This window comes from Phascolarctos cinereus, unplaced genomic scaffold (assembly GCF_003287225.1).
Source record: "Phascolarctos cinereus isolate Bilbo 61053 unplaced genomic scaffold, phaCin_HiC Scaffold_7;HRSCAF=346, whole genome shotgun sequence".
In the NCBI taxonomy this organism is placed as follows: domain Eukaryota; kingdom Metazoa; phylum Chordata; class Mammalia; order Diprotodontia; family Phascolarctidae; genus Phascolarctos; species Phascolarctos cinereus.
The window spans coordinates 40402495-40426786 of NW_027556180.1; the positions used below are offsets into that span (position 1 = coordinate 40402495).

Genomic DNA, 24292 nt, shown 5'->3' on the forward strand with positions numbered 1-24292 from the left:
TTCTTCTTCTGGGTTTGTGTCGACCATCCCTATAACCATAACAACTCTTTATGGTGGGATTCTTTTTTTTTTTTCTTTGTTCATTCTTGCAGCATACTTACTGACTTTGTTAGAGCCAGGCTCTGTGCACTTTTGGAGGTAACGTCTGGATTAAGCTTTTGAGTGTTGTGTTTTCTAGGATTTCAGGGACAATTCAGGCTGGAAACCTACAAGCTTTCAGTGCTTCCACAGTGGACTGATCCAAGTCTGATCACCACCCTTCTTGTTTGAACTCTGTAAGCTTCTGACCTTGGTTTGGGTCTGAGCAACATACCTATGGGCTTGCCCCTGGTTAGAGTTCTAGTAGACTGCTGCTGAACTCAGTCTGGAAAACTTTCTTGGTTCAGTGACAGAACTATAGGCTTTGGTCTGGGTTTCCCTCTCTGGTTATTGGATTCAGACGGGGCTGGAGTCTGGAAATGACATGCTGCTCTTCCTGGGGTCAAAGGCACACAGTTATTGCTTGGTTCTGAATCTGTGTCTTGCTCCGTCTTTAGCTTATGGCTCATGATGACTACTTGCCTTGGACTGCCATCCCTAGGTACAGGTCCCCTCTTCAGTCCTCCCTGGATCTGGGCAGTGAGCAACAGAACAGCCAGTGAAGAGCACTTGTTCCTGAAGGCTTTATAAGGTCAGGCAGCTCTGGATGGGCCTAGGACCACTTTGTTCCCCAGGTACAGCCTTGGTCTTCTTGTGGTCTCTGAAGTGTAATGCTTGGTGCAGCATTTTCTAACTACATTCCATCCCAAGTGTCCATTGATCTCTCTGTTGATCTGTGTTGGAAGAATGATTCACTGAGATCTTTTCTTGGATTTCCCTATTAGGATTCTGGTTCCTTTTCTGGATCTTTGTGGAGGAGTTTTGGGGGAGTGCTAAATTGTACTTCTTCCCTTGCACTACCATCTTGGCTCTGTGGAATTAGGGTTAGAAATAGAATTGGTAGTATGGGAAGTGAAACTGATTGAACCTCGGTACTCATTTGCCATTGCTAAAGTGAGAGCCATCATCCTAGCTGACAGAGCTTTGTAGGACTCCCAGTCAAAAAGAGGTGCCTGTGTCCTGAGAAGAACTCAGTGAATTAACACCCTGCCCAACTCAGAGGATCCTTGTGAAGAGTCGACCAAGAGCCATGACTGATCCAGCCCAACCGCCGCCTGACCCTTCCAGGTAAGACAAGGCACCCAAAGAGGAGCAGCCCAGCTGAGCTGCTGGTCCATCGGAGATGCTGTACACTGCAAGAAAATGGCTCTTCAAAGAGCCATCCAAAGCTAAACAACAGCAGAGCAACTCAAAGGAAACTTTCTTGGTGAAAAAAAAAAGTCCTGGGATTCTGGAGTTGTGAACGGCCTTGATTACCTGTGCCTCATCGCCACCCATTCTTAAGTTCACGTCCACTATTTTCCTTTCCTGGCATCTGGGTGTGTTTGTGGGAAAGCAAGCTCCTGATAATTGGGGGGAAATGCTTGTAACTACTGTCCTTGCTATGCTATTAGAGTAAATGCCTTTGCTGTAGGCCAGACTCCACTGGCTAATTAAGGTGACCTCCCCGACACCCCTTCCCTCCTCTGTGCTCTAGCATATAGGGGGATAACAACTCACAGGGTTGCTTAAAACTTGAACTCCGGGAGTTGCAAAGGCCACCCTTCTGGGGACCTAAATGAATGAGCCCTAGGATGGGGTGGGTGTCATGTAGGAGGTGGCCCTGATTGAGAAGTCACTTCAACTCTGAGATTAAATTCCCTCCTCTGTAAAATGAGGAAAATAGGAATAGGAGTAACTACACCCTTCCTCAACCCCAAGGTTGTGGTGAAGATCAAGTGAGATCACATATGTAAAGAGCTTAGAGTCCTTCCAGATGCTCACTCTGTGTCCCAAACCTCCTCCCTTTAGAAGGCATCACCGGTGATCCCATCCCAGTTCACAGGCCCTTTTTGGATACAAGAGGACCCTCAGATCCAGAGAGGGGGATATGACTTGGCCATGGTCAATTAGTAGCAAAGCCAGGATTCAAATTCGTCCTCAGAGGCCTAGTTTCAGGGTTCCTTTATGCTATTTCTCAATCGACCCTCATTTATTTTTCAAGCGACGTCCCCCAGAGTCTCTCGGGGCGCCCCCTTTCCCCTAGCATTTAGACGCTCTTCTGTGTAATTTTAGAGTGGAGTTCTCTGGTCTGTAAAATGAAGGGGTGGGGCGAGATGACCTCTGAGGTCCCTGCCAGCCCCAGGCTCTGCTTCTAAGTCACTTTCCCCTCTCTAGGCCTTATTTCCTTGCAAAATGAAGGAGAGGAGGGGGAATGGGACCGATTGGCCTCTTAAGTCTCTTCCAGCTCTGGTCTCTAGAAGAAAGGCTAGACAAGAGTATGACTCCTCACAGGCAATACTGTCATATGAGAAAGGGGCCTGATTGCGAGCCCCCACCCTGTGGCCTCTTCTTTCTCCGGCTCCTTCCCCGTCACCCTTCTCTCCTTGGGTTTCCTCTCTTTTCTGGGGCTGACCCTCCCTGGTGTCCCCCCGTCCTCCGCCTCCGCCCCTCTCCTCCGGGCTCGGGGAGCAGATGCGCCCCCTCCCCTCCCCTCTCCTCCTTTCCCCTGCCCTCCCCATCCCTGCCCCTCCTGCCGCTGCCGCCGCGGCCGCTGCAGCTGGTGATGCGATTCGCCATTGGATTAAAAATAGCCTGGTCCCCCTCCCTGCTCTCCCGCGCCCCGCCCCGCCCGGGCTCTGGCCGCCTCGCGCCGCCTGCCTGCCCCCGTCCGCTCGGCCGCCCGGGCCCCGCAGCTCCGCTGCCCTGCCTCCGCCTCCTCCCGCGTCCGTGCCGGTGCCACCGCGGCCGCCGCCTCCTCGTCCTCGTCGTCCTCCTCCCGCGCCCGGCTCCCGCGCCCGGCCCCCCGCCGCTCCCGCCCTCCCTCCGGCCCTCCCGCGCGCGCGGAAGCATGCAGCGGGCCGCCCTGTTCGGCAGCCCTGGCGGCGGCCCCGGCGGCGGCAGCGGCCCCGGTCCCGGCCCTGGCCCCGGGAAGATGGCTGCAGGAGACCTCGGGGAGCTGCTGGTCCCTTACATGCCCACCATCCGCGTCCCCAGGTCCGGGGATCGAGTTTACAAGGCGGAGTGCGCCTTCTCCTACGACTCCCCGGTGAGTGCTGGCCAGGCGCGGGCTGGGCGGTGGGGGGAGGCGGACGCGGGGTGAAGGGTGGGGGGCTCTGCCGGAGAGAACCATCGATCCCGTCAGACAGCCCCCCACTAGGAGTCGGGCTGGGGAGATGTTCCCCACCCCCCGGCCCCTCCCCGATCACTCTCGGGGTTAATGCACAGTGCACCCACCGCGCGCGTCCACTTTGGGGAGCTTTGGAACTGAGCACCCGCCCCTCCAAGTCCCCAAGCCTTGGGCTACGGGAGCCAGGGAGCTGCGGCCGGGAGCTCTCCTTCTGAGCCAGCTACCCTTAGAACCCTTCCTGCAGCTGGCTGTCCAGGCTGAGGTTTGGGGCCCCTCTGACCCACCTCCCAATCTGGCCCCAACTCGATGAACCCTCTCAAGTGCACAATCTGTCCCCTGCCCCCAAGGCTGCAGGCAGTGGATAGGACCCGGACACACACAACCAGCACCTTCTTTTTCTGGGACTGTAGATTCTGTTTAGAGATTCCTAGTCTCTGGACCAGCCCTCCAGAGTTCTGAGTTCTGTGATTTTGGTGGTTCCCCTCCACCCCCCTCCCCTTGCTTCCTTTCTGAATGACAGGAAAAAACAGTGCTGTGGCACAAGTAGTCCTAGGGTTTCGAGTGCATCATGATTACTTTTACTAAACTTCCTTTCCCTCCTTCCCCCCCAACGTGAGGTTTGGAGCTTGAAACATACCAACACAAATTTGAAAAACTTTAACCCAAATCTTGGCCTCAGTGGCTAGAGGAGGAAGTGAAGGGTAGATTACAGTTGTCAGGGCCAAGCATGAGTGGTTGGCTGGTGGCTTTCAGATTTCCATGGTTTTTGTGCGTGTGTGAAATTTAAAACAAACAAACAAACAAACAAACGAAGAAACAAACCCAAAAAACAACTGAGTCCCCCTTTGGGGAGTCAGAAAGCACTTCCCAAGTCACTCAGCTGTGTGGCGTTCATCATGTCTTTTTGAGGACTGGTTATTTTTACCCACACCCTTTGGAGCTCATGTGTCATCCAGCAGGTCTCCCTCTGGCTGCAGAGGGAGTTGTACTGGGGAGGGGGTGAGTTGGCTGAATCTCTCCAACACTCAGCACCAAAGCAATGACAACCTTTGACATGCAACCCATCAAGAAGGCAAACCAGCTTGTGGGATGCTCCAGAGACATGTCTTACCATTCTGCTAGACTCTTTTGGTTTCAAAGTACTTTTTGCTCCCTGGCTAACTAGGGAGCATTCATAGGATCATAGCTTAATGATTTTGTAATCTACCCCTCTTATTTTGCAAATGAGAAAAGTGAGGCCGGAAATAGTTTTTATGATGCTGACAATTTGTGAACTGTTGTCTATTTTTCTTTTATGACTTTTGAATGAAGATCACAGGATTATGGCTGATCACAGGGGCTGTCTTTGGCCTTTCTTTGTATCCTCAGTGCTTAGTATCTTGCTTGGCACATAGTAGGTGTTTAATAATTGTTTATTGGCTGATGGACTAATGAGCAGGAAGGGACCTAAAAAACCATTTAGTCCAAACGTCCTCATTTTACAGGAAAGGAACCAGAGGCCTAGAGAGGGTAGGTGGCTTGTCACAAAGCTAGCAAGGGGCAGAGCTAGGGCTCCTCTAGAGTTCTCTGATTTGAAATCACTTTTCTCCTTCCCTCCATGTAAGCTGCTCATTTTCTTTTAAACTCGAGAAGTCTTTCTGAGCCTTTCTAGGACCATCTCTTGAAAACTTGATGGTGTTTCTTTCTTAATCTTTAGGATTCTATTGATCATGATACCGGAGGCCACTGTCAAGAATGCCATTAGAATTTCTTACTATTAACAACATATTTTAAAATAATGGATTTTACATCCCATGATTTTGTATTCCTCGACCTAGCTCCTAAAAGGGTTAAGATGGATGAGGCAAAAGCAACGGGCATGTTACAAAGCATTGAAAAAAACCAGAACTTTCTGAATTTCTTAGAATATTAACTTGGTGGCAAGGTGAGTTGGAGGGAGTTGGATTTGGAGGCAGAGGCTCTGGGTTCCAGTCCTAGCACTGCCACTTCTTACCTTTGTGGCCTTGGACAAATCACTTTATTTCTCTGGGACTTGCTTCCCTCCCTGTTAAAATGGAGTTAAAATTGGACTAGATGGCTTCGGAGGGTCTTTCCAGCTCTCCACATTCTGTTCAATCCACCCTCTCTATTTCGTGGAGAGTAGAATGCTTACAAGTGAGTGTTTCTTTCTCTAAACGAGTTAGTTAACAAGCATTTATTAAACTCCTGCTTTGTGTCAAGACTGTGTTGAGTGCTTAAGGTACAAATAAAGGCAAAAAACTCAACCTGTTCTCTGAAGTAGCTCACAGTTGAATGGGAGACAATATGCAAACAACCATGTACAAACTATATATTCAGCATAAATTGGAGATTATTTTAGAGGGAAGGCAGTAGCATTGAAGGGGGGATTGTGAAAGGCTTCTTGCAGAGTGTGGAAATTTAGCTGAGACTTCAGGGAGTCTGGGAGGTGGAGAGAGACAGAGAAAGGGAGAGAGAGGGGGAGAGAGAGAGAGAGAGAGAGAGAGAGAGAGAGAGAGAGAGAGAGAGAGAGAGAGAGAGAGAGAGAGAGAGAGAGAGAGAGAGAGAGAGAAGGCTTGGAGAATAGCCAGTGAAAATGCCCAAGGGTTGGAATGTTGTCTGCAAGAAGGCCAGTGTCACTAGACTGAAGGGTATGTGGAGACAAGTTAAGTGTAAAAAGTCTGGCAAGGTAGACATGGATGAGGTTATAAAGGGCTCTAAAAGCAGAAGAAGATTTTATACTTGATCTTGGAGGTGACCAGGAAAGTACTGAGGCTTTTTTGACTAACTGGGTGACATGGTCAGACTTGAGCTTTAGGAAGATCAGCCTGACAAGTAAGTGGAGGCAGGGAGACCAGGCAGCAGTCCCAGCATGAGGCAATGGGTTCCTGCACCCAGGTGGTGGAGGTGTCAGAGGAGAGAGGGGAACGTTTAGGGGAGATGTTACAGAATCATCTAGAATGATACGGTGGAGCAAACAGCTGTCTTGGAAATAGGCATTTTCGTCATTGTCCTGGTCTGGTTTGTAAGAGAAAAGCATGTTCAGTTCAAACTAACAATTATCCGTTCGGCACCTACTATTTGCCGTACTATCTTGCTGGTGTTGTGGATACAGAGAAACATAAAAATCAGCCCCCGCCCTTAAGGAGTAGAGTGGAGCATGTACACACATAAATAAATGCAAATTACATACAGATTCACTGCTGAGGTTGGAGAGAGAAAGCCAGCAACTGAGGGGATCAAGAAAGTTCTCTGTAGAAGGAGCAGCTGAAGGGAGCTGGGGGTCCCAAGAGGATGAGGTGAGGAGAGTTTTGCTGTGCTTTAGTTCGGACTATGACAGCATCAAGACGGCAAAGTGGATTGAGCTTCAGATTTGGAGTCAGGAAAATTGAAGTTCAAATCAGGCTCTTACTAGTGGTATGGAACTGGGCAATCTCTGGTTTCAACCTCAGTTTTCTCATCTGTAAAATGGGGATAATAATAATAGCACTGAAGTTACACATAGGGTTGTTGTGAGGAGCCCATGAGAGAACATTTACAAAGCGCCTGGCCAACATTAAGTGCTGTATAAATGCTAGCTATTGTTGTTAATTTGGGCTTAGAGCTAGAAGGCCATCTACTACAGACCAAGGTGGTAATAAGAGTTGTAGTGGTAATAGCTAACATTTATATAGTGCCTACTGTGTGCCAGGCACTGTGCTAAGCTCTTTACAATTATTATCTCATTTGATCCTCATATTAACCCTATAAATTTGGTGCTGTTATCTCTGTTTTACAGATGAAGAAACTGAGGCAGACTTGCCTAGTTTAGTTTACTTGTGACTTGCCTAGAGTCATACAGCTAGTAAAGTACTAGAGCTGAGATCTGAGCCCATTGCTTCTGATCTTGCCGATGTCCCACACTCTCTTGTACTTCCCAGACAGGGCTCTTTGACAAGGATGGTGAATCAACATATTTTTGTTAATCTGTAAGACAAGGAGGAAGACAGGGGAGATTTTTGTTGTGTTAAAGCAGGGGAGGCTTGGGGGAGAGGTTAGAGAACTGGATTTTGTTGTTGTTCAGCTGTGTCTGACTCTTTGTGACCCTGTGGACCATAGCACTCCAGTACTGTCCATGGGGTTTTCTTGGCAAAGATCCTGGAGTGGTTTGCCATTTCTTTGTCCAGTGGATTAAGACAGAGGTTGAGTGACTTATCCAGAGTCATATAGCTAGTTAAGTGTCCCAGGCTGTATTTGAATTGGCTTTAGAATTAGACAGATCTAAATTTAAGCCCTGCCTCTGAGACAAGTGACTTAAGTTCTTACTGCTCCAAGAAGCTCCTCTGCTTCCAAGTTGCAGAGCGGCTACCAGACCTATATTGGTGGAACAAGGTTCCTGATTGGGAATTCCCTATAAATCCCAATTCAGTTCAGAAAGATGAAAAAAGAAAGTGACATAGTACCTAATATAGTTCAATATTTGATAAAGCATTTTTTTAAAATAAAGACAGCCTTTTATGATGCTCTTCAACTCCAGAGAACTATTTGGAATCCTATTTCCCATAAAAATTTCTTGCTCTGAAATAGATTTTTTTGGGGGTTAGATAATAAGATTTAGATTTGGGAGGGACTTTCATTTTTATTTCTGAGGAAACCTAAGCCCAGAGAAATGGCAGGTCTGGTAATAAGTAGCTGAGATTCAAACCCTAGTCTTCTGACTTGAAATCAATCACTCTTTCCATGACCTCCTGGTACTTTAGAGAATGTGAGTGCTGCAGTTTTGGACTGGCCTCCCATCTTCCCAAAGAACTGATTATCTCTTGTGTCAAATCATCTTGTGATTTCTTAAATAACAGGCTGGCTAATCCGTTTAAATGTTGCTAAGATCAGTAATTTTCATAGCCATATTAAACCATGTTCTACCCCAAGTACCCCTGTTCATATTCAAGCTATACTGCTTTGGGATGAAAGTTTGTTTTATTAAAGTTAGAAGTGTGTGTGTGTGTGTGTGTGTGTGTGTGTGTGTGTGTGTGTGTGTGTGTGTGTGTGTTTTATCTCCAAAGAAAACTTGTGATTCCTTTAAGGTGTGTACAGCTGTTTCTGCTTTCAGATATCACTCTCAATTTTATGAGCTAATGTGAGATGCTTATGGCATACTACTGTTATTATTATTACTACTACTACTACTACTGCTACTGCTACCGCTACTGCTGCTACTACTAGCTAGTATTTATATAACACTTTAAAATTTGCAAAGTGCTTTACAAATATTATTTCATTTTATCCTCACAACAACCCTGGAATGTAGATGCTATTATTATCCTTATTTTACCGATAAGGAAACTGAAGCACAGAGAATTTTAATGATTTGCCAAGGTGTCACATTACAAGTGTCTGAGATTGGCTTTGAACTCAGGACTTCCTGATTCCAAGTCCAAGGCCTGATCCTCTGCACCGCCTGAAAGCCACCCAACCTATAAAACTGTCTGTGTGGCCCTGACATTGGGAGAGGCTATAATATCAGCTTGATCAGTGGTTGTCGTTAAGCAAGAGTCCTCCCCACCAAACTTGATTATTCTAACTTCCTGCAGTTCCCCCTTTTCCACCCTGGACATGATTCCACCCCCTCCCCCCTTCTCTAGCCTTCTAAAGGTTTTCCTTCTCCATTTAAACACTTACTGAAATTCCGCCTCTTTTTCTAAACAGTTCTGTGGTTGGTCAGAGAACTGATTAATTCTTCATCCCTGTTCTTAGTGGACATGGACTGTTGATATTCCCTTACCCACAATTCCATCAGCAGAATCCTAGAGCTGGAAAAGGACCTCAGTGGCCCCGTCTTCCCAGCCCAACCCATGTCTGAACAAGAATCGCCTGTAGGTAGAAGGGAGGTGCTGACTTTGGAGACATAAGAGCCTCCTATGGTGCCAAAATGGTCCCTGGCCTCTGGGAGTTCACAGTCTAATGGGATGACACCCTACGAAGGGCTAGATACATGCAAGATCTCACTGGAACAGATGGTGGGCAATTTCAAAGAGAAAGGGAGGGAGAGGCCAGACTATGCAGGGCTTCGTAAGCCAAACAGAAGACTCTATATGTGATCTCGAAGGTGGTAGAGAGCTACTGAAGTTGGTTGACTAGTGGGATGACGCAGGCAGCCCTGCACTTTAGGAAGATTCCTTGGGCAGTCGAGTGGAGGATGGACTGGAGTGAGAAGACACTGGGGGCAGGGAGTTCAACCAGCCATTGTAAATGAGGTGATGAAGGCCCGCTCCAGAGGGGTGTTTGTGGGAGTGTTGAGAATGGGCAGAATACAAGGCATGTTGGGAAGGTAGAAATGACAAGATTTGGCAACAGATTGGGTATGTGAGGCGGCTGTTGGTCTCTGCCCCTTAAAGTTGACTCACTCTTGATTCGTATTCAGTGTCTAGGGTAACAACTAATAGCTTCTGTTTGCACCGTGGAGTGTGAGCTATGGTAGATGAAGGAGGGCTTGGAGTCAGGAATCATAAGATCACAAATTTAGACTAGCAGAGACTTGAAAAGTTATTGAGTCCAACCATGTCATCTTCCCCCTCCCCCAACCCCAGTTAACAAAAGGAGGCTGACATCCATAGCAGGGGAAAAGTATTCAGAGCAGGGTGGGGATATTCATTGAGGGTGCAGTTGATTCAAGTGAGCAAAGCTTTCTTGTCCTGATGTTGGTCTATGGTCAAGAGCCTGAGAAAAAAAGCTCTAGTGTACTGAATGCCAATCCCCTCATTTTACAGATGAGGAAACTGAGGCTGAGGGAGGTGAAATTATTTGGCTCAGGGTCACTCAACTAGTGAGTGTGCAGTTGTTGTTTTTCAGTCCTTACTGAGTCTTTTGGGGGTTTTCTTGGCAAAGATACTGGAGTGGTTTTCCATTTCCTTCTCCGGCTTATTAAAAAAATTTTAAAACCATTTTTATTTAAGGTTTTGAGTTCCAAATTCTATCCTTCCCTCTCTCCCTTCCCTGCCCCCTCCCTGACATGGTAAGCAATCCAATATAAGTTATACATGTGCAATTATGTAAAACATTTCCATATTAGTCATTTTGTTCAAGAAGACCTGAAACAAAGAAAAAGAATGAACGTGAAAACTAGCATTCAGTCTATATTCAAACAATATCAGTTCTTTCTCTGGAGGCAGATAGTATGCTTCATCATTAGTCCTTTGGGATTGTCTGGGATCATTGTATTGCTGAGAATAGCTAAGTCATTCACAGTTCATCATGGAACAATGTTGCTATTACTGTGTACAGTGTTCTCCTGGTTCTGTTCACTTCAGTGTGCGTCAGTTCGTGAAGTTCTTTCCAAGTTTTTCTGAAACAGTCCTGCTTGTCATTTCTTATAGCACATAATATTCCATTATAATCATATACCACAGCTTGTTTAGCCATTCCCCAGCTGATGGGCATTCCTTTGATTTCTAATTCTTAGCCACCATAAAAAAGAGCTGTTATAAATATGTTTGTACAAATAGGTCCTTTTCCCTTTTTTTGGATGTCTTTGGGATATAGACTTAGCAGTGGTATTACTGGATCAAAGGGTGTGCACAATTTTATAGCCCTTTGGGCATATTTCCAAATTGCTATCCAGAATGGTTGGATCAGTTCACCAACAATGAATTAGTGTTCCAGTTTTCCCACATCCCCTCCTGCATCCAACATTTTCCTTTCTTGTCATATTTAGAGTTGTTTTAATTTGCATTTCTCTGATCAGTAGTGATTTAGAGCATTTTTCATAAGACTACAGATAGCTTTGATTTCTTTGTCTGAAAACTTCTTGTTTATATACTTTGACCATTTATCAATTGGGGAGTAACTTGTATTTTTATAAGTTTGACTCAGTTCTCTATATATTAGGGAAAGAGGGTTTTATCAGAGATACTTGTAAAATCCCCCCTCCCAAGGAGTTTTCTGCTTTCCTTATAAATTAGGTTGTATTGGTTTTGTTGGTGTGAAAACTTTTTAATTTTATATAATCAAAATTATCTATTTTCCATTTTGTAATGCTTTCTGTGTCTTCTTTGGTCCTAACTTCTTCCCTTATCCAAAAACCTGACAGATAGACTATTCCATGCTCTCTTAATTTGCTTATGGTATCATCCTTTGTGTGTAAATCATGGACCCATTCTGACCTTATCTTGGTATGCAGTGTGAGATGTTGGTCTATGTCTAGTTTCTGCCATACTGTTTTCCAGTTTTCCCAGCAGTTTTTGTCAGATGATGAGTTTTTGTTCCAAAAGTTATATCTTTGGGTTTATCACATACTAGATTACTATGGTCATTAACTATAATGTAATTTGTATCTAATCTATTCTATTGATCCACCACTCTATTCCTTAGCCAGTATCAGATTGTTTTGATAACTACCACTTTATAATATGATTTGAGATCTGGTGCAGCTAGACCACCTTCTTTCACATGTTTTTTTCTATTGATTCCCTTGATATCCTTGGACTTTTGTTCCTTCAGATGAATTTTGTTATTTTTTTCCTAGCTCAGTAAAATAATTTTTTGATAGTTTGATTGGTATGGCACTGGATAAATAGATTAATTTAGGTAGAATTCTCTTTTTATTGTATTGGCTTAGCCTACCCATGAGCAGTTAATATTTTCCCAGTTGTTTAGATCTGACTTTATTTGTGTGAAAAGTGTTTTATGGTTGTGTTCATATTGCTCCTAGGTTTGTCTTGGTAGGTAGACTCCCAAATATTTTATACTGTCTACAGTTATTTTAAATGGAACTTCTCTTTCTATCTCTTGCTGCTGAACTCTGTTGGTAACATATAGAAATGCTGATGATTTATGTGGATTTATTTTGTTCTGCAACTTTGCTAAAGTTGTTAATAATTTCAAGTAGTTTTTTAGTTGATTCTCTAGGATTTCTAAGCATAACATTGTGTCATCTGCAAAGAGTGATAGTTTTGTTTTCTCATTGCCTATTCTAATTCCTTTAATTTCTTTTTTTTCCTCTTATTGCTATGGCTAACATTTCTACTACAATATTAAATAACAGAGGTTATAATGGGCATCCTTGCCTCACTCCTGATTGTACTGGGAAAGCTTCTAGCTTATCTGCATTACAGATAATGCTTGCTGATGACTTTAGATAAATAGAACTTACCATTTTAAGGTAAGCTCCATTTATTCCTATGCTCTCTAGTGTTATTAATTGGAATGGGCACTGTATTTTGTCAAAGGCTTTTTCTGCATCTCTTGAGATAATCATATGATTTCTGTTAGTTTTGTTATTGATACGGTTTATCATGTTAATAATTTTCCTAATATTGAAGCAGCCCTGCATTCCTGTTATAAACTCCACCTGATCATGGTGTATTATCTTTGTGATATATTGCTGTAGTCTCTTTGATAGTTTTTTATTTTAAAAATTTGTATCATTATTCATTAGGGAAATTGGTCTATAAATTTCTTTCTCTGTTTTGACTCTTCCTAGTCTGGGTATCAGCACCATATTTGTGTTGTAAAGAGAATTTGTTAGGACTCCTTCTTCACCTATTTTTCCCAATAGTTTATGTAGTATTGGAGTTAATTGCTCTTTAAATGCTTGGTAGAATTCATTTGTGAATCCATCTGGTTCTCGGGATTTTATTTTTAGGAAGTTCATTGATGGCTTGTTCAATTTCTTTTTCTAAGATTGGTTTAAGTGTTTTATTTCTTCTTTTAATCTGGGTAATTTATATTTTTTAGATGTCATCCATTTCATTTAGATTGTCAAATTCATTGGCATATAATTGGGCAAAATGGCTCCTAACAATAATCTTAATTTCCTTTTTATTGGTGGTGAGTTCACTCCTTTTATTTTTGATTCTAGTAATTTGGTTTCCTTCTTTCCTTTTTAAAAACAAAATTAGCCAATGGTTTATCTATTTTATTGTTTTTTTCATAAAACCATTTTTTAGCTTTATTTGTTAGTTTAATGGTTTTATTACTTTCAATTTTATTAATCTCTCCTTTGATCTTCATGATTTCCAATTTGGTGTTTAATTGGGGATTTTTAATTAGTTCTTTTCTAGTTTTTTTTTTTTTTAGCTGTATGCCCAATTCATTGATCTGCTTTTTCTCTTAAGCAATTAGAGATATAAATTTTTCCTTAAGTACCACTTTGGCTGCATCCATAAATTTGTCATGTTGTCTCATAGTTGTCATTTTCTTTAATGAAATTATTGATTGTTTCTCTAATTTGTTCTTTGACCCACTTGTTTTTTAAGATTAAATTATTTAATTTCTAATTAATTTTTAATCTCTCTTTCCATTGTCCATTACTGAATGTAATTTTTATTGCATTATGATCTGAAAAGTATGCGTTTACTATTTATGCTTTTCTGCATTTGGTTGTGAGGTTTTTATATGCTAATTCATGGTCAATTTTGTGTAGATGCCATGTACTACTGAGAAAAGGGTACATTCCTTTCTTTCTCCAGACATCTATCACATCTAACTCTTCCAGAATTTTATTTACCTCCTTAAGTTCTTTCTTGTTTATTTTTTGGTTAGATTTATCTAGTTCTGAGAAGGGAAAGTTGAAGTCCCCCAACAGTATAGTTTTATTTTCTATTTCCTCCTGTTACTCATTCAACTTCTTTAAAAATTTAGATGCTCTACCATTTGCTGCATATATGTTTAGTATTGATATGACTTCATTGTCTATGGTACCTTTCAGCAAGATACAGTTTCCTTCTTTATCTTTTTTAGTTAAACCAATTTTTGCTTTTGCTTTGTCTGAGATCAAGATTGCTACCCCTGCTGTTTTTACTTCAGCTGAAGCATAATAGATTCTGTTCCAGTCCCTTACCTTTACCTTGTGTGTATCTCTGTGCTTCAAATATGTTTCTTGTAAACAGCATGTTGTAGAATTCTGGTTTTTAATCTATTCTGCTATCTGCTTCTGTTTTATAGGTGAGTTCATCCAATTCACACTTGTAGTTATGATAACTGTATTTCTCTCCATGCTATTTTTTTGCTTTTTTAATCCCCACCCTCTCTCTTACTCCCCTCCCTTTACCGCCTTCCCCAACATTCTCATATTAGTTTTTTGTATACAAGTCTCACATTTGTATTTGTTTTTGCTCCTTTCTTTCAGTCAGCAAAATTATCAAGTCTGAAAGGTGCACACCGTTACACTTATAATTGACAAAACTCCAAAGATTTATACCAGTTTCTTGTTAATCTCTTTGGATTTTAATTTCATCTTCTGTAAAAGGATGTGGTTGGATTTTTTCTTGCATTTTAAAAATTTATTTAGTATTTTATTTTCCAAGTTACATGTAAGAACAATTTTTAACATTTATTTTTAAAACTTTGAGTTCCAAATTCTCTCCCTTCCTCCCTACCCCCTCTCATTGAGAAGGTAAGCAACTTGATGTAGGTTATACATGTGTAGTCATGGAAACATATCCATAATAGTCATGTTGTGAAAGAAAACAGACAAAAAAACTCAAGAAAAATAAAGTTAAAAAAAAGTATGCTTCAGTCTGTATTCAGACATCATTAGTTCTTTCTCTGGGGATGGATAGCACTTTTCATCGTAAGTCTTTCAGAGTTGTCTTGGATCATTGTATTGTAGTATATATATATATATATATATATATATATATATATATATATATATATATATATGAAATCTCATCTTATAGTATATAAAGCTGTTACTTTGTACACAGTACATTTCACTTTGCATCAGCCTATGCAAGTCTTTCCAGGTTTTTCTGAGAGCATCCTGCTCATCATTTCTTACCATCATAGTCACATACCACAACTAGTTCAGCCATTCCCTAGCTGATGGGCAAGGGATGTAGTTGGATTAAGTGGCCTTTGAATTAATTTTCAGCTCTAAATATATGATCCCTTGAATCACAGAATCTCAGAGTAGTAAGAGCCTTCAAGGGCCATGTAGTCCAACCCATACTTGAATAAGAAATCTGTTCTACAAGATTCTCAACAACTCATTAAGCCTTTGCATGAACAGCTTTATTAAGGGGGGAACTTGATGCAGCCCATTCTACTCTTGGACCCCTCTAATTGTTAATAATAGTTTTTCCTAACATCACACCTATATTTGCTTCTCTACAACTTTCATACATTGCTTCTAGCTCATCCTCTAAAGTGACCTTAACATAGTGAATCCTAGCCTTTCATGTGTTTTGACACCTTATCACTACTTGATTTCAAGATTCATTTTCCATTTTACCAAAACTCAAAAACTTTGATAGGTCTAGGATTTCCTTAATGTAGGTAATATGTTCAGTGGTGCAGATCATAACCCATCCATGCTTGCCATTCTTGGGTAGTTCTCCAGTAAGTCCTCCACTTGGAGATGCTCCCTCCCCTGTTGTAAGTCACCATTGTAGATCACTTGATATAATATAGGTACCAGTAGAACACATAGACTACCTGTTGTGTATCCTTTATTCTTGCTTTGTGACTGTCCCATCACCTCTTATGGTCTTACATGTTTTTCATGATGTCTTCTGTGCCTCATTTGATGCACAAATCTGTCTATAGTTTTGATTTGTACATCAAATGAGGCATAGAAGATATCATGTCAATACATGTATATGTTTATATAGTATCAATATATACATATGTGTCAATATGCATGTGTCAATACATGTATATGTTTGTATAGTCAAATTAAAGTGAATTAACGTTAATTTTACTTATGGACTTTGGAACTCCCCATACAAATACCACTTAGTGGAGGTGGAGACAGTGCCATATGAGGATTGGTTGAAAAAACCTGGTGATTAGCTGGAAAAAAAGAAGAATCAGGGCATATATATGATAGCTATGGTCAAGTATTTGAAAAACTGATAAGTCACAGAGGGATTTGACTTGCCGTTTGGCCCCAGGGGTTGAGTGAGGAGCAATGGGTCAATTGCAGAGAGGCAAATTTAGGCTGGATATCAGGAAAAACTGACAGTTTGATTGTTTGAACTGTTCAGAGGTAGAATGGGCTACTTTGAGAGGTGGTAGGCTTCTCCACTTTGGAGGTCTTTAAGTAGAGGCCAAATGATCACTTTTGGGCTATGTTTTAGAGGGAATTTTTATTCAGGTAGAGGTTAGAAAGGCTAGGCACCAAGGTTCCCTACAATTCTGTGACTCTGATTCTGGGGCACATCACTTACAAAGGACATTGATAAGTTGGTCAGGATGGCTTGGGGTATGGTAAAGGGCCTTGGGATCTTGGCATGTGATAATCTGTTAAAGGAACTGGGAATGTTTAACCTAATGAGGAGAGTTTAAGGGCACATGATAGCTTTCTTCAAATATCTGTATAATTGTTATGTGGAAGAGGGATTAATTAATCTCTTCAAAAAAATAAAGTTGATCCTCTTTCCCTCCCTTTAGCCTAAAATTACCAGTGTATTATTTTAAGAAAAGTATAGGCAGTTTCTGTCTTCAAAATGGGGCTGTGTTTCCAAAGTTAATCATTTCATAGGCTCGTAGACTTAGTCCTGAGACCAAAAAGTTTGATCATATTTGGCCTAGAGCACTTGTCCAGGGTCACATGGCCAAAGTGAGGTAGACTGCCTTTGCAAATCATAGATAATTAGATTTTGAACTGGAAAAGCTGTTAAAAGTAATTTGGACCAGAGGTGTCAACTGTGGCCTACAACAGTCCTGAATAGGGTACCAGATTAAAATGTGATTGGGAAAAATTTAACAAAATAGATAAAAAGATAATAGGTTATATATAACGTTAATATGTGGTTTTCTAAGGCAGTCTGTGGCTTGCAGGGATACTTATGTCTAGTTTTAGTGGCTCCTGTTTCTACTTGTTTGACATCACTGATCTTCACCACTTCCCTCATTTTCTACATGTGGAAAATGAAACCTGGAGGGGGAAGTCACTTGTTCAGGATTACTCAAGCAGCCAGGAGTGATTGGGCCCCAGGTTCTTTAACATCAAAGCTTTTTCATTAAAGCGACCCTTCCTTGAAAGTCTTCAAGCAAAGTCTGGAGGGCCCTCATAAGGTGTGTTATACATAGAGAGGGGCTTCTCGTCCACATATACGTTGGACTAAATGGCTGCCAAAGTATCTCTTCCAGCTCTGAGAGTCTCCTCTCGTGTTGTTGAGCTACCAGGTACTATCTTGAAAGAGATAGGGAAGCTACCGTATGGTTATGTGGTTTGGAAAGTTGGAAGCCCGGCCAGTGAATGAATGAATGAAAACATATTTATCAAGGGTTTATAATAAAAGACTGATACATCCCTTGATCTCACTGTAGTTGAGGGAGGAAGCACATATAGGAGAATTGAGCTGCAAGGTGGATGGCAAGGACCAAGGAGTCTTTGAGGCACACAAGCAGGTCAAATGGCAGGGCTTGGAGAACTAGAGGGCTTTCATCTTACTAGAGGCATTGTATTTGGTGGCTTCGAGCCTTTCTGAGCAAATATCTCACTCTTGGGCTGCTGGCTGCTTCTTATGTCTGGCATCCGATGAAGTCTGGGTGCCTTGGTAGGCAGGATAGCCAGGGACCCTTGCCTGGGATGTATTTTTAAAAAAGTGAATCCTGACATTTCATGCATATTTTTTAGAGCTTAGTATAACGTGTTGCCCAGAAGCACTTGGTTGTTCCCAGCTTGCTCACCTGCGTGAGTGTACCTGGGGCACAGTTACTTGTGTGACTTTAGATATCTTCCCCTTGCTGGGCTCGGTAGGGGTAGTGGATAGCAAGCTGGACTGGGAGTCAGGAAGACCTCAGTTCAACTCTTGCCTTAGATACCTATTAGCCATGCTGTGACCCAGTGTTAGCCACTTAGCCTCTGTCTGCTTCTGTTTCCCCATCTGTAAAATGGGAATAATAATAGCACCTATCTCTCACAGTTATTGTAAGGGTCAAATGATACAATCTGTGTAAAATGCTTTGTAAACTTTAAAGTGCTATATGAAAGTGAGCCATGATGAATATATTAACTATAGTAATTATAACAGCTAGCATATTAACTATCAATATTATATAATTATTATAACACTAGTGATAATAATAAAATATAATTTACATTATAATATATAACCTCATTAAGTTATCAGTGTTATATTAATATAATTTTTATAACACTAGCAATAATAATAATAATAATAATAATGATAAAACTGCTAAGGTTCTTTCCAGCTTTAAATCCATGGATTTTGCGACATCTCTTCCTCAGAATCATACTTCAGAATCAACAATCTGAACATTCTCCTGGCTGGCCTGCTTTTTTGTCAATAACATAATAAAAATGTAAATGGGAGTACCTTTTCTTCATGCATTTATCCTCAATAACCCCTGAAAATATAGACTTTGAGAGGTAACATGAAGACTTGGGATCAAATCTATGACTAGCTGAGTGACCCTGGGCAGGTCATCTAACTGTTCTGTTCCCCAGGCAACTCTCTAAGGCTGTGAGATGCAGAACAAAACTGATGTTGATCTGCAGTGGTAGGGAAATTCCTTATCAGCATTTCTCTATCACAATGAAATCATAGATCTGGTATAAAAAAAATCCATAATCATTGAACATCTATTAAGCACCAGCTGTGTGCCAGGCATTGTGCTAAGCACTTCGGATACAAAGAAAGGCAAGAAACAGTCCCTGCCCTTGAGGTGGGGGTGGGCAGGGGCAGAGAGAGACAACAGGCAAACAAGCCACATGGAGCATAAATTGGAGATGATCTCTGAGGGAAGGCACTAGATTGAGACATCAGTGGGAATTTAGGTTATAACTCTCAGCTTCTGTTCTTCATGACTATGTTCAGTTGTCAGGGTGTATGTGGAGCAGCACCTATTTTTAGGGGAGGCATAACAATGGCAAGAATTTAGTGAATTTGCACATGTCTTGAGACTAGGGAGGTTGGCCAAACTTTAGAATGTCATGGATCGGAGGAGATAATGTATGTGGGGTACTTGGCCAGTCTTAAAGCCCTCTAGGGATATCAGTCATTATTATTATTACTCCTCCTCTTCCTCTTCCTTCTCCTATTCCTACTATTAATAGCTAATATTTTTATAGCCCCTACTATGTGCCAGGCACTATACTGAGCACTCATTGGATTCTCATAACAAGCCTGGGAGGTAGGTACTATTATTATTCTCACTTTTTTGGTTGTTATTCTGTCATTTCTCTCATGTCCGACTCTTCATGACCCCATTTGGGGTTTTCTTGGCAATGATACTAAGTGGTGTGCCTGTTATTTCTCCAGCTCATTTGACAGATGAGGAAACTGAGGCAAACAGCGTTAAGTGACTTCCCCAGGGTCATACAGCTAGTAGGTATCTGAGGCTGGATTTGAACTTAGGTCTTCCTGACTCCAGGTCTGGCACTCTCTCCACTGCACCATCTAGTCCAAGAGAGCTTAGGTGGGACGTGGAGGTACCCTGAAGGATGGACAGGATTTGGGTAGATTGAGAGAGTCATAAAACCACAGAATTACCATTGCAAGGGCCCAGAAGCAGCTAGGTGTTAGGGTGATCAGGAAGACCCCAATATCAAATTCTATCCCTGACACTTACTGGCTGTGTAACCCTTGACCAAGTCTTTTGACCTTTCTGAGCCTCAGTTTTCTCTTGTATAAAAAGGGGTTAATAATAGCACCTACCTCATGGAATTGTGAGGGTCAAATGAAATAATATATCCAAAGCACTTTGCAAACTTTGAAGTACTATATAAATACAAGCCACCTCCCCTACTATTCAGCACCACTACACCTATAAAAGCACCCCTGCTACAGCATAAAAAATGGTCATCTGTGGTCCATCTTTTTGTCAACAGCAACAACAGTGTGTGTGTGTAATAGGAGGGGAAGGGGGCAGCACCAAGCTTAGAATGGCATTCCAGGTGAGAAAACAGTATAAACAAAGTAGAGATTGCTGGGATGTCTTGTGCGTGTATTAGGGGTCATTAGGGTGATTGGCCCAAGTGAAATTAAGGGTTTTTGCTGATGCTGCATGGGAAATAATATTGGGTGAGTAACTGTTACCAGGTTGTGAAGGGCCTTGGAAGTCAAGACATAAGGAATATAATTTTTAATGTACTAAGCAGTAGGAGAGCATTATGGAATTTGGAGATGGAATGGGCCATGCTGAAAGTGGTATTAAAAGAATCCTAGAAAAAATTGTCTTTGCTTGTGGCTTCCATCCTTTTCTCTCATTCCTTGACCCTTTGCATCTGACTTCCAGTATCACTGTTCATCTGAAACTACCCTCTCTAAATTTACCAGTTATTTGTTAACTTCAAAATCCAATGGACTTTTCTTAGCTTTCCCTCATCTTGACTTCTCTGCATGATTTGATACTTTCGGTTACTGTCTTCTTCCTGGAAACTCTTTTCTCCTTGAGTTTCCTGGTTTTCCTCCCCCGTGCCTGACTGCTTCTCACTCACTTTGGCCAGATGATTATTCATGTGTCCCCCAATGCTTTTTCTTTGACACTCTTCTCTTTCTTTATACCCTCTCTCTTAGTGATTTCTTGAGCTTCCACGGGTTTAATGATCATCTCTACGCAGATGATTCTCAGCTTCATATATCCAGCCCTCGTCTCTCTCCTGAGCTCCAGTCTTGTATTACCAACTGCCTCATAGACACCTCAAATTGGATGCCCTTTGTGCGTCTCAAGTGCAATGTGTCTCAAATATAATTCATCCTCTTTCCCTCCAAATCCTCCCTTCTTCTGAACTTTTTTATTTCTGCAGAAACACCACCATCAGTCTAGTCACTGAGATTTGTAAAATGCCATGGTGTTGGCCTTGACTCCTCACTCTTAGTCACTACACAAATATTGTCATTTCTACTCCTGCATCATCTCTCACATCCATCCCCTCTCCCTATTCATATAACCACCTCATCACCTCTCACCTATGGTAGTAGGCTCCTAGCTAGTTTCTGGACCGTAAGTCTCCCTTCCCTCTAGTCCATCCTCCACACAGCTGCTGAATGGATTTTCCCAAAGTCTAGGCCTGACTCTGTTACTCCTCTACCTAGTAAACTCTAGTGGTGTCCAATTGGCTTCAGGATTAAATATAAACTCTTATTTAGCTTTTAAAGTCCTTCATTGTAATCACTCTCTCTCCAGAACTCTGTGATCCTGAGAAAGTGGTCTCTTTTCCTCACACATGATGCTCTATTTTCCACCACCTTGTATATGGCCTTTCCCTGATGTCCCCCAACTGTGAGGACCTTCCCTCCCAAACCATCTTGTAGTTAGCAGCTTTGTTTCTATTCTTGTATTTGTTATCTGTGTTCCTATATATGTGCATGTTGTCTCCCCTGTGGGAATGCAGGCCCTGTTGTGAGCAGGGATTGATTCATTCTTTGTATTTTCAGCACCTAGCACAGTGCCTGACACGTGGTAGGCACTGGATAAATGATCTTGAACAATGACTACAGCATTTTAAATGAAAAAAAAGAAACCCATCAACAACAAGCCTATCAAAACTGAATACTATGAAATTATAATGACCAAGCTTGGCCCCAAGGAAGAGATATGAGAAAGCACTTCCCTCCTTTTTTATGGAGGTGGGGGATAATGGATAGGGAACACTACAGGTAATGTTAGATTTTTTTTGGATATATTCTCTATTTTTACAGAACTGTTCTCTCTTCCCTTTTTTGTTCTTTGTTATAAGGGATTGTTCTTTGGGTGGGGAAAGGAGGATACATTGGGAAATGTAGGGAGTATTAAAAAATGATATTAATGAAACTGATTAATTCCTACTTCTTATTCATGCACGAACCATGCTTCTTCTTCTTCTTCCTCTCATACCTCACCCTCCAAAAAAGAAACAAAAAACCTACAAAGATTGTTACTGAACAAAGCATAGTTTTCTAAATCAAGTTAAATAAAGAAATGAATTAACAACAACAACAAACCTATGTGGCTTAAAACCCCCAAAAGTAGTACTGGAAGATCCCCAAAGTGACTTCTTTGGCAGAAGAGAAGGGAAAAGGAGAAACACTGCGTGGATGATCTCCACTTGTCTTTCCTCAGTTAGCTTTCTCAGTAGCTTGGTATGGCATCTTGGCTTGCTGAAGAATTGGATTTTGGCATGACATCCAGAGATCTTCAAGTCAAGTTCTGTTCCAGGAGTATAAATCTTGGGCAAAGAACAGCAGTTAAGTTTGAGACTTATATCCAAAGGTCTAGATGCAGTTGGGTGATGATAAAAAGTTCTGAGGATTGACCTGGGGCATGGGAGGAAGAGTTTTGGCTTTCCAGGAATATCTCTTTGTTTTTAATATACTATCTGACTCTTTGGCCAGGAGTGACATTTTCTGAGTTACTTGATGGTATTTTTTTGATTATCATATTGGGAATTCCACCTGTGATGGCTTGTTGGCTGTGGAGATGACCCTGGATTCTCTCAGGCTGAACAAGTAGAAGGCGAGCCCTGAATGGTCCTTCCAAACTGGAAAGACTTCAGGTCCTGTCCCCTCTGGTGACACAAGCCAATGATGTGCTAGGGAGGGCTCATTACCCAAAGAGTGGTCACTTGGAATGCTTATTTGTGTGTGTGAGACCATAGCTTTTGACAGTCTGTTATTCTACTAAGACCTGAAGAGGTTGGAATCTACCTGAGACTGGAAATTAGCAGTGTGATTGGGGCAGGAAGGGTAGATTTGAAATTCATCAGCATAGAGGTGGTAATTAAATCCGTAGGAGCTGATGAGATCACCAAGTGAAGTAGTATAGAAGAAGAGAAGAAGACCCAGGATAGAAAGGCATGATCTGGAAGAGGATCCAGCAAAATAGAAAGAGTGGTCAGATAGATAATAGGAGAACTGGAAGGGGAATGGTATCCCCAAAAATTAGAGAGAAGAGAGTATCAAGGAAAAGATGGTGATCAACAGTGTTAAAGGCTTCAGAGAATGAGCATTGAGAAGAGGTCATTGGATTTGGCAACTAGGAGATCATTAGTAACTTTGGAGAGAATAGTTTTGGTGGAATGATAAAAATCAGCAGCTGGATTGTAAGGGGTTAAAGAAGAGAGTGAGAGAAGAGAAAGTGGAGTCACCTATTGTTGATGGCCTTTTCAAGGAATTTAAGTGCAGAGGTCAGAAGAGATTTAGGATGATCAGTCACTGTGCATTGATCAGAGTTTGGCTATCTTTCAGTGTTATTTTCCTTCCTTCCATGGTCTTTGTGGAAATTGTTTCATTGGTTCTACTTACTTCACTTTGTATCACTTCATGCAAACCTTCCTGAGTTTCTCAAATGCTTCCTATTTATTGTTTCTTATGCTACATTTCAATTCCATTAATATAGCAACATGTTCAGCCATTCTCCAATCGATAAGTACCTACTTGGCTTCCAGTTCTTTGCTACCACAAAAAGAACAGCTATAAATATTTTCATACAAATATCTTCCCTGTGTCTTTGATGTCCTTGGGATATATGCCCAGTTGTGGTATCTCTGGGTCAAAGGGCTGCACTTACTTTACATACAGTTGGGAAATGAAAATGAAACACATGTCTCACCTTGGACTTATATGACAGATAATTTCCCTCTTCCTTCCTCAGTTGCTTTACACACAGCATAGGTAGGTTAAAATGAACTAGCTGATGAATTGATCCCTTGAGTAGAGGTGATGGTGGCCTTTATTTCATTGTTAACTAGTTGGCAGCTTGGAGGGTAATCCTTGAAAAAAAGAACAGAAAGTCATGGAGGTCATCCTCCTCTGTCTCCTTGTTCTAGCCAAAGAGGGTTCATGAACAGATAGGATGAAAGTCAGGGTCAATGAAAAGGGCCCTGGGATTATGTTTAGGAGACATTGACATTTTTTGTAGCTTTGCTACTGACTAGATTATGACTGGCCAATTCCTTTAACCTTTGGATAACTCAACTCCCCATTTGAAAGGGATGAATATTTTCTTTTTCATAGCTCTGAACTTGGTAATTCTTCTGTAGAGTTTTAAGTGATAATTGAGACTAGCCTTATTGTGTATTCCTGTAAAGGAGTATTCATTCATTCATTCATTCATTCATTCATTCATTCATTCATTCATTCATGTGCTCTCCTTCCTAAAATGCCTTATTATATGCAT

At 41.7% G+C, this 24292-nt stretch overlaps 1 protein-coding gene across 1 annotated transcript in view; it reads left to right on the plus strand.

Moving 5' to 3' along the window:
- Positions 1–2914: 2914 nt before the first annotated feature.
- USP13 (ubiquitin specific peptidase 13) overlaps positions 2915–24292 on the plus strand; it is a 140434-nt gene continuing 119056 nt past the window's right edge. Inside the window, exon 1 of the mRNA XM_020980773.2 lies at positions 2915–3166. Within this exon, the coding sequence (XP_020836432.1) occupies positions 2969–3166 (198 nt within the window). The 5' untranslated portion in view covers positions 2915–2968. The remainder of the gene's footprint in view (positions 3167–24292) is intronic.